Source organism: Neoarius graeffei, chromosome 18 (assembly GCF_027579695.1).
Source record: "Neoarius graeffei isolate fNeoGra1 chromosome 18, fNeoGra1.pri, whole genome shotgun sequence".
NCBI lineage: Eukaryota > Metazoa > Chordata > Actinopteri > Siluriformes > Ariidae > Neoarius > Neoarius graeffei.
This window is the reverse complement of record NC_083586.1, coordinates 42,720,284-42,740,283: the sequence shown is the minus strand read 5'-3', so window position 1 is coordinate 42,740,283 and position 20,000 is coordinate 42,720,284. Positions and strand designations below refer to the sequence as shown.

At 43.0% G+C, this 20,000-nt stretch overlaps 1 protein-coding gene across 6 annotated transcripts in view; it reads left to right on the top strand.

The window, feature by feature from the left end:
* The window catches only part of cryzl1 (crystallin, zeta (quinone reductase)-like 1), a 52,786-nt gene that overhangs the window by 3,436 nt on the left and 29,350 nt on the right, over window positions 1-20,000 (top strand). For 4 of the 6 annotated variants that reach the window (XR_009650551.1, XM_060898827.1, XM_060898826.1 and 1 more), the window contains exons 2-12: window positions 3,527-3,598; window positions 7,074-7,151; window positions 7,240-7,312; window positions 7,415-7,459; window positions 7,550-7,618; window positions 9,203-9,336; window positions 17,428-17,539; window positions 17,698-17,718; window positions 17,856-17,954; window positions 19,350-19,462; window positions 19,573-19,678. Coding sequence is in view for 5 of the 6 variants with exons in the window: in XM_060898826.1 (XP_060754809.1) it covers window positions 3,527-3,598; window positions 7,074-7,151; window positions 7,240-7,312; window positions 7,415-7,459; window positions 7,550-7,618; window positions 9,203-9,336; window positions 17,428-17,539; window positions 17,698-17,718; window positions 17,856-17,954; window positions 19,350-19,462; window positions 19,573-19,678 (922 nt within the window). In the remaining variant the exon portion in view is untranslated. Of the gene's footprint in view, window positions 1-114; window positions 176-3,526; window positions 3,599-7,073; window positions 7,152-7,239; window positions 7,313-7,414; window positions 7,460-7,549; window positions 7,619-9,202; window positions 9,337-17,427; window positions 17,540-17,697; window positions 17,719-17,855; window positions 17,955-19,349; window positions 19,463-19,572; window positions 19,679-20,000 lie in introns of all 6 variants that reach the window. The other 2 variants (XM_060898829.1, XM_060898830.1) reach the window with 2 other exon arrangements.

The window sequence follows — 20,000 nt, the reverse complement described above, 5'->3', positions numbered from 1 at the left end:
GAGTGCAGTCAGTCCTAATCTTTGTGGCTCTGTGTCTCAGCCTGGCAGAGTAGATCTGTTCCAGGGATTGACTTAAACAGACTTACTTACTTACTTAATCCTCTTCACGTATAGATGCACATAAGGCGGCCACCAGAGCTCGCCACCGTGGTCTGTCAGAAGCACACTTCTCTAGGTAACCCCAGGTCCATCCCTGCTCCTTCATCTTCTTTTCCACAGTCCTCCTCCAGGTCTCTTTTGGTCTGCCCCTGTTTCGCCGGCCGTCTGGAGTCCATCTGAGGGCTATTCTCTGTAGTGACGCTGGTGGCATGCGCAGCACGTGTCCAATCCATCTCCATCAGTTGAACTTCTTATGTGATGGAGTTTGTCGAAGTTTTTCGGTCCAGTTCAGCATTGGAAATAGTGTTTGGCCAAAAGATTTTCAGAATTCTTCTGAAGCAGCGGTTCTGGAAGACTTCCAATTTGTGGCTGATGGTCTTGGTCATTTTCTATGATTCTGAGCCATACAGGAGAGTGCTCAGGACGTTGCTTTTGAAGAACCTGATCTTGGTGGTGGTGCTGATGTTTTTCGCTCTCCAAGTGCTTCTCAGTGCTGCAAAGGCCGGGCTGGAACACTTCACTTATTTGGGATCCAAAATGAGCAGGAATGGCGATGCAGAGGAGGAGATCAGAGCAAGAATTTCAAATAGACGTAGACAACCCTTATTGTCATTCAGTATGCAACATGTGTACACCGAACTAAATTTCCTTGCAATTTGGCTCAGCACAGAATTAAATATGAAGTGTATTAAATTAAATTATGCAGCAGCAAAAATATGATAAAGTGACCTGTGGAATTAGGAATGTTCAAGTTATAAATTTAGAGTTTGGGTTTGGAGTTCAGCAGTCTGGTGACCTGGGGGAAAAAGCTGTTACAGAACCTGGTGGTCCTGCGCCGAATGCTGCGGAACCTCTTTCCAGAGGCCAGAGGGGAGAACAGTCCATAGTGAGGGTGTGAGGGGTCACTGATGATGTTTCTGGCTCGAGACATGCAGCGCCTTGGTGCCATGTCCTGAATGGAGGGAAGAGAAGTCCTAATGATTCTCTCTGCTGTCCTCACCACCCTCCTCACATTCTTCCAGTCAGAGGCACTGCAGCCTCCGCATCACACAGAGATGCAGCTGGTTAGAACGCTCTCGATGGTGCTTCTATAGAATGTAGTGAGGCTGGGTGGGGGCAGGTGGGCTCTCCTCATCCTATGCAGGAAGTGCAGACGTTGCTGTGCCTTCTTGACCAGTGACGCGGTGTTCACAGACCAGGTGAAGTTGTCTGTGATGTGCACCCCCAGGAACTTGGGGCTATTGAGCACCTCCACGGCCGTGTCGTTGATGAGAAGTGGAGTGTGGCTGGGTTGGATTTTCCTGAAGTCAACACTCACTACGTTTACATGCACATAGAGAGAATCGAATTTCTGCCGTTGCTCGACTGAAATCGAAGTTCAAAATGCCATGTATACACCTTAATTCGGCTGAAATTGAATCGAACTTGATTTCTCGGAATCGAGCTACACGACCTAGTTTATGCGATTTCTGGCGAGCTACTATGTGCATGTATACCCTATCGAGCTAGTTGTCGAGCTACTCCCGGAAGTGACGAGTGACGAGACCACAAGCGGGAAACACAACAGTCTCGGTCGGCATGACAACGAATCATGACAACGGCATGAATCTTTTCTTTTTGTGGCATTGTTTGCACTGTTAAAATTTAGCTCACTTACTGTATCACCAAATACATCTGTACAGCTGTTGCATAGCTGTGAATTGTGTACATAAACAAGTCATTGTATTTGTGTGTGTATACATGTCCAACATCTGAAGAATGTCAATAAAAACAAAACAATTGAACTTTTTGTGTGTTTATTAAGACATAAGTTAAATTGTAAGCAAAAAAAAATATTTTTTTGTAAGCAAAAAATGGACTTTAGAAAAATATTATTGTGCAAAATAAGTTGTCTTACAAAACAGTGGTCTGCGCCGGACAGTTTGTACCCATAGTCTGTTATGCTGCATTCATGTGCTATGGGAAGATGATATTTTCCAGTTGGGAAGTGGTATTTACCAGTGTGTTGTGTTCACATGCTTTTGTTGTTGTTGACAAATTAAAGATGGTGGACCAGATTCAAGTTAGCAATAGTTAGTTAGCTATCGTTAGCAATAGCGTCTGCTCTGGATAGGTAAAAACAAACCATAACACCACATTTTTAAAGGAAACGGATTTCTAACGTATTATATTACACTTGTTAATGATGCAATATTGCATAGACACAAAAAACTACCCACTAGTACTAGTAAAAAAAAAAACTTTAGTAGCATACAGTGCTTAACATTCAAGTGTCTTGTACCGCTCGCCGCCATGTTGAAAAGGTTAAAGTTCATCTCATCTCGGCAACTCGTGTATCAAAATTTTCTACGAGTTGCCCAGTGGAAAATACCACAAGAGGGGGCGTTCATGTGTGCTTTCCATGTCGGCGTTTGGTATTTACCATAATTCCCATAGCACATGAACGCAGCATTAGAGCAAGCCTAACAGCTTGAACACCGAACTGCCAGTGTTGCCAGATTGGGGGTTTTAAGTGCATTTTAGCGGATTTGAACATGTTTTGGGCTGGAAAACGTCGGCAGTATCTGGCAACACTATAGCTCTTCTTCATGACAACAACCAGAAGTGTACCAACACGATGGGGCGTGTAGCGCCACGTGTGGCTCGGGTGCACAATGCACCTTGCACAATAGCCCGATTTCACTTGTGCATGTAGGATTGGATTTCTCTGGCACCCCTGCTGGGACCCTTTGCTCGATTACCAACAGCAGCTCGATTTGGACGTGCATGTAAACGTAGTCAATGATCTCTTTAGTTTTGTCCACGTTCCCTGCACCGGCCCACCAGCTCCTCTCGACAGGCCAGGTCGTTATCATCCCTGATGAGGCCCACCGCTGTTGTGTCGTCTGCAAATTTCACAATGTGGTTGCTGGTAGCCCTGGGGACACAGTTGTGTGTGGAGAGGGGTACCAATGATTTTAGATGCAGTCCTGATGATCTGCTGCAGATCTTTCCTCTCCTCTGAGGTGCAGCTGGAGAACCACACAATGCATCCATAGCTCAGAACACTTTGTATGGTGCACTGGTAGAAGTTGGTGAGGAGCTTCTGTGAGAGCCCAGTTTTCCTCAGGGATCGCAGGAAGAGTCGTCTCTGCACTCTCTAGAGTGCACTATACACGCTGTAAAAGGATATAAAGGCACTATGGGTTAACTGAGGACTGTGAAAGTTCAGCCTAGATGCTTGTCTTATTTGGTGTATTTGTATTTCAAGTTATTTCCAAATCCAGTCATGGAAATCCCATAAGCAGAATAGTAGTTAAACACTAACCTATCTCAGTGCCTCAATTTATCAGCTGGATTAAATGTGTTAGAGAAGGAAATACACAAAAATGGGCAGATCATGTGATTAACTGTTGTTTCTCACTGAACCTTTTCAAACTTTTGCTAGAAATCCAGGATGAAAGGGTTGTACTGCAAGCTGGGTGAAGCCAAGGAGCTGAAGTTTATTATACAGGAGACAGTGAGTGTTGACCGCATTGTGCATTGCACTATAGATAGTGTCACATCAGAGCACACCATTTTATCAGGTAAATCTACCATATACACCGATATACAGTACTGTGCAAAAGTCATATGTACATGCAAAGAAATGATGTAGAGCAAGGATGCATTTTAAAATAATGAAATGTTTCTACTATGGGCGGCACGGTGGTGTAGTGGTTAGCGCTGTCGCCTCATAGCAAGAAGGTCCTGGGTTCGAGGCGAGCCCAGCAGCCGGCGAGGGCCTTTCTGTGTGGAGTTTGCATGTTCTCCCCGTGTCCGCGTGGGTTTCCTCCGGGTGCTCCGGTTTCCCCCACAGTCCAAAGACATGCAGGTTAGGTTAACTGGTGACTCTAAATTGAGCGTAGGTGTGAATGTGAGTGTGAATGGTTGTCTGTGTCTATGTGTCAGCCCTGTGATGACCTGGCGACTTGTCCAGGGTGTACCCCGCCTTTCGCCCGTAGTCAGCTGGGATAGGCTCCAGCTTGCCTGCGACCCTGTAGAACAGGATAAAGCGGCTAGAGATGATGGATGGATGGATGTTTCTACTATAAAAAGCAGTAAACTGTAGTAAATGAAACAAAGTCAGTATTTGGTGTGAGACGACCCTTTGCTTTAAAAAAAAAAAGTAGTCTCAGGTACAGTGAGTGAGTGCAGTTTTATACGGAAATGAGCTGTAGGTTTTACTGAGCATCTTACAGAACAGGCGGCACGGTGGTGTAGTGGTTAGTGCTGTCGCCTCACAGCAAGAAGGTCCGGGTTCGAGTCCTGTGGCCGGCGAGGGCCTTTCTATGCGGAGTTTGCATGTTCTCCCCGTGTCCGCGTGGGTTTCCTCCGGGTGCTCTGGTTTCCCCCACAGTCCAAAGACATGCAGGTTAGGTTAACTGGTGACTCTAAATTGAGCGTAGGTGTGAATGTGAGTGTGAATGGTTGTGTGTGTCTATGTGTCAGCCCTGTGATGACCTGGCGACTTGTCCAGGGTGTACCCCGCCTTTCGCCCATAGTCAGCTGGGATAGGCTCCAGCTTGCCTGCGACCCTGTAGAACAGGATAAAGCGGCTACAGATAATGAGATGAGATGAGATCTTACAGAACCAGCTACAGTTCTTCTGGACACTGTCACACTCGCTTCATAATTTTGCACCAAAAATTTTCCAGTAGCCTTCATTATGTTTTCTTTTTCAATCTGAAAAGTGCTCTCTTATGTAATATGCTGCTCAGATACAAACATTTTTTTTTTCTGTAACATTTAATTTTGTGCTGGAAAACAAACATTTGGACTCTAAAATGTTTTTGTACTGACTCGATAATGTAGAAATCATAAAATAGAAATCTACAGTGGTGTGAAAGTGTTTGCCCCCTTCCTGATTTCTTATTTTTTTTGCATGTTTTTCACACTTAAATGTTTCAGATCATCAAACAAATTTAAATATTAGACAAAGATAACACAAGTAAACACGAAATGCAGTTTTTAAATGAAGGTTTTTATTACTGGGGGGGGGACTCAAACCTACATGACCCTGTGTGAAAAAGTGATTGCCCCCTAAACCTAGTAACTGGTTGGGCCATCCTTAGCAGCAATAACTGCAATCAAGCGTTTGCGATAACTGGCAAAGAGTCTTTTACAGCGCTGTGGAGGAATTTTGGCCCACTCATCTTTGCAGAATTGTTGTAATTCAGCCACATTGGAGGGTTTTTGAGCATGAACCGCCTTTTTAAGGTCATGCCACAGCATCTCAGTCGGATTCAGGTCAGGACTTTGACTAGGCCACTCCAAAGTCTTCATTTTGTTTTTCTTAAGCCATTCAGCGGTGGACTTGCTGGTGTGTGTTGGATCATTGTCCTGCTGCAGAATCCAAGTGCGCTTCAGCTTAAGGTCACGAACAGATGGCCGGACATTCTCCTTCAGGATTTTTTGGTAGACAGCAGAATTCATGGTTCCATTTACCACAGCAAGTCTTCCAGGTCCTGAAGCAGCAAAACAGCCCCAGACCATCACACTCCCACTACCATATTTTACTGTTGGTATGATGTTCTTTTTCTGAAATGCTGTGTTACTTTTACGCCAGATGTAATGGGACATACTGTACACCTTCCAAAAAGTTCAACTTTTGTCTCGTCAGTCCACAGAGTATTTTCCCAAAAGTCTTGGGGATCATCAAGATGTTTTCTGGCAAAACTGAGACGAGCCTTTATGTTCTTTTTGCTCAGCAGTGATTTTCGTCTTGGAACTCTGCCATGCAGGCCATTTTTGCCCAGTCTCTTTCTTATGGTGGAGTCATGAACACTGACCTTAACTGAGGCATGTGACGCCTGCAGTTCTTTGGATGTTGTTGTGGGATCTTTTGTGACCTCTTGGACGAGTCGTCGCTGCGCTCTTGGGGTAATTTTCGTCGGCCGGGAAGGTTCACCACTGTTCCATGTTGTTGCCATTTGTGGATAATGGCTCTCACTGTGGTTCACTGGAGTCCCAAAGCTTTAGAAACGGCTCTGTAACCTTTTCCAGACTGATAGATCTCAATTACCTTGTTTCTCATTTGTTCCTGAATTTCTTTGGATCGCAGCATGATGTCTAGCTTTTGAGGATCTTTTAGTCTACTTCACTTTGTCAGGCAGGTCCTATTTGAGTGATTTCTTAATTGAGAACTGGTGTGGCAGTAATCAGGCCTGGGTGTGGCTAGAGAAATTGAACTCAGCTTTCCAAAGATGTGATAAACCACAGTTAATTTATGTTTTAATGGGGGGGCAATCACTTTTTCACACAGGGTCATGTAGGTTTGGATTTTTTTTCCCCTTAATAATAAAAACCTTCATTTAAAAACTGCGGGGGCGGCACGGTGGTGTAGTGGTTAGCGCTGTCGCCTCACAGCAAGAAGGTCCGGGTTCGAGCCCCGTGGCCGACGAGGGCCTTTCTGTGTGGAGTTTGCATGTTCTCCCCGTGTCCGTGTGGGTTTCCTCCGGGTGCTCCGGTTTCCCCCACAGTCCAAAGACATGCAGGTTAGGTTAACTGGTGGCTCTAAATTGACCGTAGGTGTGAATGTGAGTGTGAATGGTTGTCTGTGTCAGCCCTGTGATGACCTGGTGACTTGTCCAGGGTGTACCCCGCCTTTCGCCCGTAGTCAGATAAAGCGGCTAGAGATAATGAGATGAGATGAGATTTAAAAACTGCATTTTATGTTATCTTTGTCTAATATTTAAATTTGTTTGATGATCTGAAACATTTAAGTGAGACAAACATGCAAAAAAAAAAGAAATCAGAAAGGGGACAAACACTTTTTCACACTGCTGTATAATAAAGTTTATATGAAAAAAATAGTGTGTCTAAGACATTTGCACAGTACTGTATATTTATAAAATTCACTTATATGATGGGTTTACCGGATACAACAGCCAATCAGTGTGTAGTTCTTCGATTATTAATAGTTATTAAAATAGTCTCGTTGTCTTTTTTAACAGACCATAGCTGCAAGTATTGGCGATCATCAAGTCAAAGTTCAAGTCAAAGGCTGTTCGCTTAGTCCTGTGGACATTAAGGTGAGTGTTCACTCGGTCAGTTTGCCGTGGCATGACTCTTTCCCCAGTCCAGATCACAGCAGCACAAAGAAATCTGTTTGTTTTTCAGCTGTGTGAGGATTTAAAGCTACAGAGGGAACATGTCCCAGTTGGTCGAGAGATAGCAGGAGTCGTGCTCCAAGGTTACATTTTTAATCACGCCTTCACATTTTGTCAAATCGTTTATAAAGATTACTTGTGATTTGAGTGGAAGATTTGAGTGTTTTATCTTCTCAACTATGCAGTGGGGCCTAAAGTGACCTTCTTCCAGCCTGATGATGAAGTTGTAGGTAGGAACTCTATGATTGGCCAGTGCATTAGTGAGAACTCTGTATTGCGTTTTGACATTTTTTAAAATCTATTTTTAAATGATTTTTCAGGAATTCTTCCTCTGGATGCTGAGATATCTGGCCTTTGCGACATCGTCCTGGTGGATGAATATAATTTAGGTCATTTCAGTGACAGACCATAACTAATGACATTTAAAGGACATGGGACATGGATTTTTTTCTGGGTATAATTATGTATAAAGGACATAAGAAATGCCATCTAAATCACTGCAGGGCGTCAAAAATGTGAAAATCATCACATTATTCAACTTTTTTATACATCAGCGTAAAACAATGATTCGTTAATTAGCTAGGTGGTCACGTGACCCGTGACGTCACAAAAACTTTCCAAGGAGCCAACGCTTGGGTATCTAATGTAAACAGGTTACCGAAATGGACACCATCGACAGTGATATTCCTGATGTTTCACAGAGATGTGAAGTTAGACCCTATCAATTCGAACCGATAGCTGGAAATTCACATGAACATGGATCTTGTCTTTACTCTGACGGGTCAGATGATTCTGAGAGTGAGAGTTCATTCAATCCCCATGAAACTGAAAGCGGTCGGCTCGATAACACATCATGGTAAGTTAAAAACAATTCTGCTCAAAGGCTAATGATCTGTTGAAAGAAGTATTATTTTTGTATCATACATTGAAAGTTCATCATAGATCTAGCTAAAGTCCGTTGCAAGCTAGTTTTTTTTTTGCTGATATTTTTCGAGATTGATTGAGATACAATGCTTCCAGAGTCCGAGATGAAAACATTCAAAATGGCGAAACGAGTCAGAATTATGATAATCAATAATTGATACACCCAAAATTATAATACTAATCCTTACCGCATGAGGCCCATGGTAAAACCACACTTCCAGGAGGGGCTGCCGTCTGCCTCCCAAGCCGGCCGAGAGCGCTCCTCGTCGGGCACGGCCAGGCGGGCGAATGCCCTGGTCCATCCGCCCTGTCTAAAAAATAATGGTACAACTCCGAGTGAAGGTATCAATGCGCTGTCGAAGCGCGCAGAAGGTGTTAGTACGCCTGTCATTATAGTGCGGACTTTCCATAGCATAGAAAATCGCCACGTTTCAATTTGTGTAACTGAACTTTGTTTCATATCACTGGTCATATAAACCTATGTAAACAGGAAAAACGTGGAAGAGTTTGGTCGCATCTAACTACAGCCCCAAAAAATACCATTGGCCATACTGAGCCTAGCTACATTGCTAACAGGAGTGACAGCGCGTCTGACTGACTGGGAGGTCGCAATACACCATGATGTTCAATGTACGTTAAACACTCTCTAAAAACGAAACAATTTTCTTGTCATCCAAGACACAAAAACTATTTTGTCGCATTCGTCATCATCACGATTCACACTTCTCCATATTCATCTTGTGCTTGTGCTGTACCCGAAATTTTTGTGACGTATGATCACGTGACAGCGGCTCTTCCGGTTGTAAAATATGCATATCGGAGCTCGAGCAGAAATGCCATATAATCATCACGAATATAACGATTTTGCTGAATTTAATAGATAATTTTGTATTTGTTGATGCAATTATTTCATATTTTTAATGGAAAGAAACTGATATAGCGTGCGTTTATGTTTCATGTCCCATGTCCTTTAATATGAGCAATATTTAGCTGCACCATGCTGTGAGTATGCATGACTTACAATAACGTGTGGGTGTGTGTTTGGACAGTTCAGAAACCTGAGAAAGTTAGCTGGTTTGAAGCTGCTGGAGCAATTAAGGATGGTCTCAAGGCTTATACAGCGCTACACACTCTGGCCCGCATGGCTGTCGGACACACGCTGCTTGTACTGGATGGGGCAAGTGTAAGTTAATGCTTATTGTTTATTAACTAGATTTCCTGAAGGGTAATCATACTTGCAATGTACTGTGAACATATATTATGATGGAAGGAAAGAAAAAAGTAAGAAAGGGAAGAAAGGTAAAAGCATTTGGAAGGAGAGAAGGAAAGGGAGAATCAGAGATCGTGATAAGCTCAAGGAGGATGAAAGGAGAGAAAAGAAGAAAGAAAGATGAAAAAAAAGAAATTGTATGAGAAGCTGAAAGAAAACCAGAAAAAATGGAGAGGAGAGTAAAAAAGAAAAAGAGTAGAGGGGCCTTACAGTGTGTACCTGCAGTGTGTGTCTGGGTTTAATGCAGAGCTGCTTTCCATTAAGCTCACTGCTATATTTCCAAGAAGCACTTGTAATTCAAACTGACAGACGTAACCTCAATGATTTTCATGAAACAATCTCCAACTTTCGTAAAAATGTGATGTGATATTAAAGCTCATAGGCAACGGTTTTAATTTTATGCACATTTGAAACTTTTATGTTAAAAAAACCCTCTAATTTTCTTCTGGTCCAAAGAAGTATTGTTAATAAGTAATAATTAAAATAAGTTAGCGCAGATCGTGGTGAATTTCTGTTCAGCTATTTTCGTGACCACTCGGCGCGTGACATCATTTAAGACAAACAAACCGCTTGAGTTGAGTCCGCTTCCGTTTATTTACGTTGCCGTTCATCCTCGACTGGGATCGCCACCTTACCGTGGTGAGGGTGTTTGCGTGCCCCAGTGACCTCTAGAGCTATGTTGGCTGGAGCTATGCTCCTGGTAGGGTCACCCATGCCGGACAGGTCGAAAGGTAGGGGCCAGACGAAGAGTTATCCCCTGGTCCTCCACGTTGGGGGTTGGGCAAAGGGTTGATAACCCTCTCCCATAAAAAAAACCAGTCTATCACAGAAACCAGAAGCAGAGCAAATCCACTTAATAGAGGGAAGACCGTGGCTGCATCTCATGGAAGGGATTGTATGACGCACAGAGGCCAAAGCCATCCGGACGCCCCTGGGCCGAGAAGGCTATTGGTCCACCCAAAACATGCAATGAGAATTGGTAATTGGAATGTCAGAACTTTATATAGTAGTGGCAACGTTGCCCAAGCAGTAAGGGAAATGAGCAGGAGGGATATTGACATCATAGGAATCCGTGAAACTCACTGGACAGGTCAAGGGAAAATGCAGCTGAGAGACGGCGAGACAATGGCTTATTCCGGGAGGGAAGATAACATCCATAGAGAGGGAGTAGGGATCCTTATGTCGAAAAACGTAGCGGCTTGTTTAATGGAATGGACTCCTTTTGAGTGAAAGAATGATTCAAGCAAGATTCTACTCCAGGCACGTTAAATTGACCATCATTCACATATACTGTACGTGCCTACGGAGGAAGCAGATGACCAGGTAAAAGATAAGTTCTATACACGGCTGCAGGAGGTACTGGATAAGAGGAATCAGCATGATATGTTAATCATCACTGGCGATATGAATGCGAAGGTTGGATATCAAAACTGGGACTTTGAAAGAGTCATGGGGAAGCATGGATTGGGAGTACGTAATGATGACGGAGAACGATTATGTGAGATGTGTGACCTTAACGAGCTAGTGATAACCGGGACGCTTTTCCCGCACAGAACCATCCACAAGGCAACATGGATTTCACCAGATGGAAAGACAAAGAACCAGATAGACCATGCTTTGGTGAATAGGAGGTTTAGGAATTCAGTGGAAGACACAAGAGTATACAGATCAGCGGATGTAGGAAGTGATCACTACTTGGTGTGTGCAACTGTGAAACTAAGGTTAAGGAAAGCCCCAGCACGGAAGAGTAACATCAGGGTGAAATATGATACATCAAAATTGAAGGAAGAAGACGTGAGGAGCACATTTAGCATCAAATTGAGAAATAGGTTCCAGGCATTGGAGCAAGAGGGTGAAGAAGGGAGAGTGGAAGAAGAGGCAGATGCAGAGGACGAAGTGGAAAGGGACTTCAGTGTCATGAAGAAGGCATTTTTAGAGGTTGCGGAGACGGTTTTAGGTAAGCCTCGGAAGAAGAACAAGCCATGGATCAGAGGAGAGTCATGGAGTCTGATAGATGAAAGACAACAGATGAATGAGATCTTGAGCACGCGGTTGGAAAGAGTAAAGGGGCAGTTGAGAAAGAAGTACAGAGAGAAAGACAGAGAAGTGAAGCGAAGTTTGAAAGCGGACAAAAAGAAATGGTTAGAGGGCATTGCATCTGAAGCTGAAGAGGCGGCGTGTAGCCAGCATATGAAGACTTTATATGGTTTGACAATGAGAGACCAAGGCATAGCGCTGCGGTGTTGGACAAGGATGGGAACCTTCTCAGTAAGAAAGAGGAAGTGCAGAAGCGGTGGACAGAACACTTCGAGGTATTGAATAGGGAACAGCCAGATAATCCCATAGGACCCGAGGATGAAGTAGGATTTGAATTCGGAGAATTGATAGAGGAAATAGCCGTCAGTGAACCAACTATTGGAGAAGTAAAAGATGTAATAACAAGGCTAAAGAACGGAAAGTCGCCGGGTATTGATAACATCACAGCGGAGTTGCTGAAGGCAGACACAGAATTCTCGGCCAAGCAAGTGCATGGACTACTTGGAAAAGTGTGAAGTCATGAAACCATCCCACATGACTGGAAGAAAGGGCTAATAATAAAGCTTCCAAAGAAAGGAAATTTGAAGGAATGCAAGAACTCAAGAGTTATCACGTTATTGTCCATTGTAGGGAAGATACTTGGAAGAATTGTTATTGACAGGATTCGGAATGGTGTTGACAATAGGTTAAGGAAAGAACAGGCTGGCTACAGAAGAGGAAGAGGAACTATAGAGCAAGTATTTATACTGAGAAACATCATAGAGCAAGTAAATGAATGGCAAGCAACTCTGTATGTAAATTTCATAGACTTTGAAAAGGTGTTTGATTCCGTTCATTGTGAAAGCTTGTGGGTAATAATGCACAAGTATGGAATTCCAGAAAAGATTATATGCATTGTGAGGCTATTTTATGAAGATTTCCAATGTGTGGTTGAAGAGCAGGGTGAAACTGGAGAGTGGTTTAATATCAAGACAGGAGTGAAACAAGGTTGCAGTATGTCCGGTTTCATGTTTTTACTGGTCATGGACTGGATACTACGAAGAACGGTTGGAAAAGGTGAAAATGGAATAAGATGGAAATTTACAACCAGACTTGACGACCTAGACTTTGCAGATGATATAGCATTGCTTTCCTCCACTAAACATCACATTCAGGAGAAGACAGCAAGACTGGACGGTGAGGCCAGGCGAGTGGGATTAAGGATAAATTGGGACAAAACGAAGATGTTGAGGATAAACACAAAGCAACATGGAAAGATTACAATCAATGGAAAGGAGAGCGAAGATGTCAGCGAATTTACTTACTTGAGAGCAAAAGTCTGCAGAGAGGGTGGGGGGATGAAGGATCTCAGAAATAGGTTATTGAAAGCAAGGAGTGCGTACACTAGGCTGAAACGTATATGGAACTCAGAGAAGATCATGAGAAGAACAAAGATAAAACTCTACAAGTCATTGGTACTTTTGGTTTTGTTGTACGGTTGTGAGACTTGGAAGATGAATAAGGAGGATGAAAAAATGTTAGACGTATTCCAACAGAAGTGCTTGAGAAGGATCCTGAAGATTCGCTGGGAAGACCATGTGATGAACAAAGAGGTGCGGAGAAGAGCAGGCATACAGCAATTGAGCTGTGAAGTGAAGAGGAGGTGATGGAAAATGATTGGACACGTGTTGAGGCAGGATAGAGAGAACGACTGCAACGTAGCATTGACCTGGGCACCAGAAAGCAAAAGGAAACAAGGAAGACCAAAAACAACATGGCGAAGGACTGTGGAGAAGGAGAGAGGCGAGGCGGGGTGGAGGACCTGGGAGGAGGTGCGGTCAAAGGCAGCGAACAGGGAAAAGTGGAAAAGCGATGTGAAGGCCCTATGTGCCACCAGGCATGAGGAGGACAGCTGCTGAGCTGAACATTTGAAACTTTTATGTTAAAAAACCCTCTAATTTTCTTCTGGTCCAAAGAAGTATTGTTAATAAGTAATAATTAAAATAAGTTAGCGCGGATCGTGGTGAATTTCTGTTCGGCTATTTTCGTGACCACTCGGTGCGTGATGTCATTTAAGACAAAGAAACCGCTTGAGTTGAGCCCACTTCCGTTTATTTACATCGCCGTTCGGCTTGAGTACTGATGTGCATTCAGGAATTTCCAAAGAAAAACCATGCCTTGTTGTGCAGTGAACTGTAACAACGGGACCGGTTCAGGAAGAAGTTTTTACCTTTTTCCGAGAGAGAAGAAGAGGCAGAGAGAGTGGATTGGCTTTTTCCAGAAGAGGAGAAGAGGCGGAGCGAGTGGATTGGCTTTTTCCCGAAGAAGAGAAGAGGTGGAGCGAGAGGATTGGTGTTTTCTGAAAAAGGAGAAGAGGTGGAGCGAGTGGGTTGGCTTTTTTTTCCGGAAGAGGAGACGAGGCAGAGAGAGTGGATTGTGCGCGTGAAACAAAATCAAGCAGTCAAAGAAGAAACGGAGCAGCAACGCTCAAGCAAAAAAGGAGAAGATTGGAGGTAAACATTTTTACTTTTGCTTGCAATTGACAAGTCAAGAATCCTGAGGGATCCTGTACAATCATTGTGGAAATGAGACAAAGGGATATTTCCTCGCTTAGAGTCGGCTATAAATAGTATAATGACGCGGATGGCAGGCTAATGTGGCCTACCGGCGCACTGTCCAGTAATCGTTCCCTATATCCACTAGGAAGGGCGGTTTAATTATTCTTCAAAAGGGCTCTTATTTAGTATTACAACAAAAGTAAGAATTTAACATAATTACCAGGATAAATCGTTTGGGCGCGAGTCTTGTTGAGGTCCGGGGTCACCGCGATCAGAGTCGGCCGAGTTGCTGTCCGATTCCGAGGCTGCACAGTCAAACCAGTGAGCCACGTTCACCGATTGCTTCGCAACGGCCATAGGTTCATACATATATGGTTTCACCTCTCGATATTTAATTTGGAGAGTTCCTACTTCAAAATCGCTATCGCTTTCAGACATTTTACACAACCTCTCACGACCAAAGTCCGTACACGTGTGCTCGGTTCGCAAGTAAACACAGAGCTGCTCCCGGTCTGTTTGGCTTAAATGACGTCACGACGACGGTGGTGAAAGTGCGCATAAGTGAGACGTAAACAAACCTTCGGAAATTGGGCAAAACAGTATGTTCTAACCGTTTTATTCAATTTTAGTGCAAATTAGACACTAAGAAGATTGAATTCGCTTTTTGGGTCGTTCTTCTAGACAATAAAGTTGATATTCTACATTTCACCTCCGACCGTTGCCTATGACCTTTAAAGATCTGTAATTGAAGCATTTACCAAGAACACATTCACCAGGTAGTAACTAACAGATCCTTTGAAACTACTACCTAATTATAATTAAAACCTACAAAAAGCTTTTGAACTCTTTAATGTCATGAACTCAGCAAGATCAGATTAACTTTGTCGTGTTTTTCCGTTTATGACGGTTCGATTTTATCATACAGACAGACGAAAGTAATATTGTCAGAAACAACAGTCTTGTCTATCTATGCAAGGAGCAAAATTAAATAGGTTAATTAGACTGGTTGCTCGGGCACAAGGAGGTCAAGTGAACAGGAAAGAAGTTTTAGATCTTGGTTTTATTAAAACGCATCACTACAATGATGTGGCCGGTCTGACGGCTTCAGCCATCAAAGTCTCTAGGGAATGTTACAGTAGTGGTTTCCCGTTGCCTTCTACTGGATTATTATAGAGGTTTTCTCCTCTCAACCATTCACTCATTCACACCTATGGACAATTTAGAGCCACCAATTAGCTTAAAGCAGATACGCAGAGCCATGGCCTCACTTTGGTTTATAAATGCCTTGAGACCTCAAGAATGGCACAGGAATAGTTTTAAGCGTTAACAATAAATCTAATATAGTAATTTTTATGATTAAAGTGATTTATGTAGGTAGCGGTCTGAGTGAGTGACCTTGACGTCCGTGACGTCACAGCACCGTGACGTCTGTCGGTCTCGTCGCCATTTCCGCTAGACTAAAACACACAGCTGACTGCAACTCCGATCCTCCATTTTGAGCTAATTTATCGCCATGCCACGTGCAGCAACACGACAGAAGGTGGATTTACTGTACGTTGCATTCATGGCCCAAGAATGTTCAAACTGCAAAGATTTGGATGCGTTTTGCGAGAAGTTCATGGGCACACTGGGTACCTATGAAGTGGTCTCTCCTCTGCTCTGCACATTTTACTGAAGACTCGTACGAAACCTCTGATCTGTTGAGGAGCGTTGGCTATAAGCCCGTATTGAAAGAGGGTGCGGTACCAACAATTAAAGAAAACTACAAGAAAAGGAAAGTATTTATTTATTTATTTATTTATTTATTTAAAAAAATTTTAAAAAGGAAAGCAAGTTCAGTTGCACCAGTTCTCCAGGAGTGTGAGCCAAGGGTTGTTGGTAAAACCCGGGACGGAACGGGACATGAGATATTATCGCTCGGGCAGTGACCTCCCCACGGTTGTTGCTAAAATAGGTGACGTCCCGTCCCAGGTTTTAGTAATTGCCTGAGCTGAGCAGTAATGGCGGTGTACTCAGTATGGAGAATGAGTGGCCCAGCCATCTGATTTCTCCGCTGGATAAGCTTGCCTCAGCAGCAATATCTCGCCCTTCCGTAGAAGAACGAATGAACAGAGAACTGAATGAACAACTGAAAGTCAGATTGTTTTGAAACAATCGGCCACAAGGTCGGCCTTCAAGAAGTGAAAACACAGACGGGTAAGATCCGACTCTCATTCGGATACAAAACAACAAAAACAACACGTTATTTACCTGCATTTAGATTAATACTGTACATGTAACTTGTATTGTGTGTTTAAGTTACCGGTATAAGATTATTTAATTTGCTTCAGAATGTGATTGTCTCAGTTCATCTGATTATTTAATGAGCCTTTTACGTTTTATCAGTGAAAATGCATGCATGTACATGTGTGTTGCATAAGTTATAACACCCATCCTGTTTTCATGAGAGTCAACCCACAATCAGTGAAGTCAAATCAGTCTTAGTTGAGCAAGTCGGTAATGATTTTCCTTACTTTCACCATAAATTTTTATTTATACGACTTTGGTCTAGGGCGGCACGGTGGTGTAGTGGTTAGCGCTGTCGCCTCACAGCAAGAAGGTCCTGGGTTCGAGCCCCGGGGCCGGCGAGGGCCTTTCTGTGCGGAGTTTGCATGTTCTCCCCGTGTCCGCGTGGGTTTCCTCCGGGTGCTCCGGTTTCCCCCACAGTCCAAAGACATGCAGGTTAGGTTAACTGGTGACTCTAAATTGACCGTAGGTGTGAATGTGAGTGTGAATGGTTGTCTGTGTCTATGTGTCAGCCCTGTGATGACCTGGCGACTTGTCCAGGGTGTACCCCGCCTTTCGCCTGTAGTCAGCTGGGATAGGCTCCAGCTTGCCTGCGACCCTGTAGAAGGATAAAGCGGCTAGAGATAATGTGATGTGTGATGTGTGTGACTTTGGTCTATAGCTGTCAAAGGCCTCGGCTTTAAAACCAGTTACCGCTCTGACATCACGCACTCAGGGCTGGCTGGCTCAGCGGGGCAGCTCGAATCCCAACTTTGAGGTCGATTTTAACTCTGAAAAATATATTTTTTTATTCCTATTTATGCAGCATACGAGAGTCAAGGATGGAGATACTATCCACTTGGAAATGTATTTAAAAATAAATGTTCTGTGTATCTGCTTTAACCTGCATGTATTTGGACTGTGGGGGAAACCAGAGCACCCGGAAAGAACATGCAAACTCCACACAGAAAGGCCCCCGTTGGCTGCTGGGCTCGAACCCAGAACCTTCTTGCTGTGAAGCTAACAATGGACAGCCGACGATGACCATACAGAATGTCTAATATTTCAGTACAAATTGTGATCAGATGATAATTAGTGAAGAAAAGGTTTCATTCAATCATCCTATTGACTTCCCCATGCACCATTGCATGTTTTATGTGTTTAGCCATTTGGAGTGCTGGCCATCCAGCTAGCCCATTACCATGGGGTGAAAGTCCTCGCTACTGCCATTTCTCCCGATGACCAGAAGTTTCTGGAACAGCTTCGACCGAATATAGGTAAGAACGTAAAACGTAATTTCATGCTTTAATTCTTTCAAAGATAGTCCTTCATTGGCCGTCCTTACTTTATCACTGTGTCTTTAGCACTTTACTTTTTCCCTATCGTCTGATCTCTCTCCTTGCTTTCACTCTGCGATTCCTGGCACTTACACAAGGTGTGCTGGAGTCGCTCATAGGTGAGTGTTTAATGAATGGTCTGCGTGCCTGATTTCATGAGTTTTATGAATCTTAGGAGATTGGGAAGTGCCAACCATAATATTGTTAGCTTATGGAAATATTGAATGGGTTTCGCACTTTTGTCCATTAAATAAAGCCAGGGTGATTGGAGTCTGGGACACAAAAGTGGACTTGGTAGACTCATGCCTGGAGGAAACTGGAGGACTTGGGGTGGACATAGTCATTGATGCAGGAGGTAAGGTTCAGGAGTCATTCATATTGGCCAGAACGTAATGTTTTTAAAAGATGTACAGTACTGTGCAAGTCTGAGACACCTTATTTCTTTTTTTCCCCATAGAAACTTTATTATAAGTTTCTATTTTATGACTTCTACATTCTCGAGTCAGTACAGAAACATTTTAGAGTTCCAAACCTTTGTTTTCCAGCACAAAATGAAATGTTACAGGAAAAAAAAAAGTTTGTATCTGAGCATCATATCACATAAGAGAGCACTTTTCAGATTGAAAAAGAAACCTAATGAAGGCTACTGGAAAATTTTTGCCGCAAAATTACGACACGAGTGGGACAGTCAAAGTGTCCAGAAGAACTGTGGCTGGTTCTGTAGATCCTCAGTAAAACCTACAGCTCATTTACTTATAAAACTGCACTCACTGTAGCTGAGACTACTATATATTTTTTAAAGCAAAGGGTCGTCTCACACCAAATATTGACTTTGTTTCATTTATTATGGCTTACTGATTACTGTTTATAGTATTTTTTTTAATGTTGAAACATTTCATGTCATTATTATTTTTTTTAAGTCATTTTTGGTCTCCAGCATTTCTTTACATCTACCTAAGGGTAGTATCTCACTGGGCTGCGACAGCCCGCGACTAGTTGGAGACACAACAATTGTGATAAAATATGCGAATTAGCGACAATTTTCACTTGGAATCACACTGAATTGATATTCGCATACTTTCCCACAATTGTTGTGTCGCCAGCTAGTCGCAGGCTGTCGCAGCCCGGCTTTCCCTCGGCAGGCAAGGAAGTTGAGGAAGCCTCACGGAAACTGACCTGAGAAGGGTTCGCAACGGCTTTGTAACACCAGCGATGCATTTGCAGCTATTTTGAGAGAAATTTTGAACATGAAAATTTAGAAATTTTGAAAATTTTGAACAAACAAATCAAGGGATCAGGTTTACTGAAAAGGGAAAATATGTACTGCAAGTCCTCAAGAACTAGACTTTAAATAATATACAGTACTGTGCAAAAGTCTTAAGCCAGTATCTCACTGGGCTGCGACAGCTTGCGACAAATTGCGAATGTCATTCGTGAGAGAGTTTCAAAAGTGTCTTGAAACATTTGCGGGGCTTCTCAATTTCCTCGCATGAGTTGCAAAGTGTCGCAAGCTGTCGCAGCCCAGTGAGATACTGGCTGAAGACTTTTGCGCAATACTGTATATTATTTAAAGTCTAGTTCTTGAGGACTTGCAGTACATATTTTCCCTTTTCAGTAAACCTGATCCCTTGATTTGTTTGGAAATGGACTTCAACCAGATTTGTCTATTATGAAGGATTTCTCTGTGTTGTTTAGTGTTTAGCAATGAACAAGCTGCTGTCAGATATTTGTGTTTTTCCTTTCCAACCAGTGAGACTTTATGAAGAGGAACCTGAGGGAAAGAAACATTTCCCACACAAGCATGACATCATCTCTCTTCTTGCAGTTGGGGGTCATTGGGTCACTCCAGAAGATAACTTGCAGGTGAGTGAGTAACCACAGTACTCTGATATTACTCTGAAGCAGCGTCACTATCAATCAACTGATAGAAGAACCAACACAAACTGAGATACAGCTCTGTTTGTTCTTGTCAGCTGGATCCTCCAGACAGTCGCACTCTCTTCTTGAAAGCTGCCTCCATCTCCTTTCTAAATGAAGAAGTGTGGGAAGTGTCCAAGGCCAGGCAGGGCCGATATCTCCGTATCCTTATGAAACCATTTGGGTGGTTGGTGATTTGAACACTCCCAAGACGCTCAAATCACTACTATATAGTCAAGTCAACTTTATTGTCAAATATGCTATACATGCTCGACAGACAGCACAGATGAAATTTCAGTCCTCTCTGACCTACGGTGCAAACAGGCAATGCAATAAATAAAATAGAATAATTTAAATAAACAATATAAACAGTATAAACACTCTAGATAAGAAATAGACATAGACTAAACACTCATATACACACGCACGCGCATATATATATATATATATATATATATATATATATATATATATATATATACAC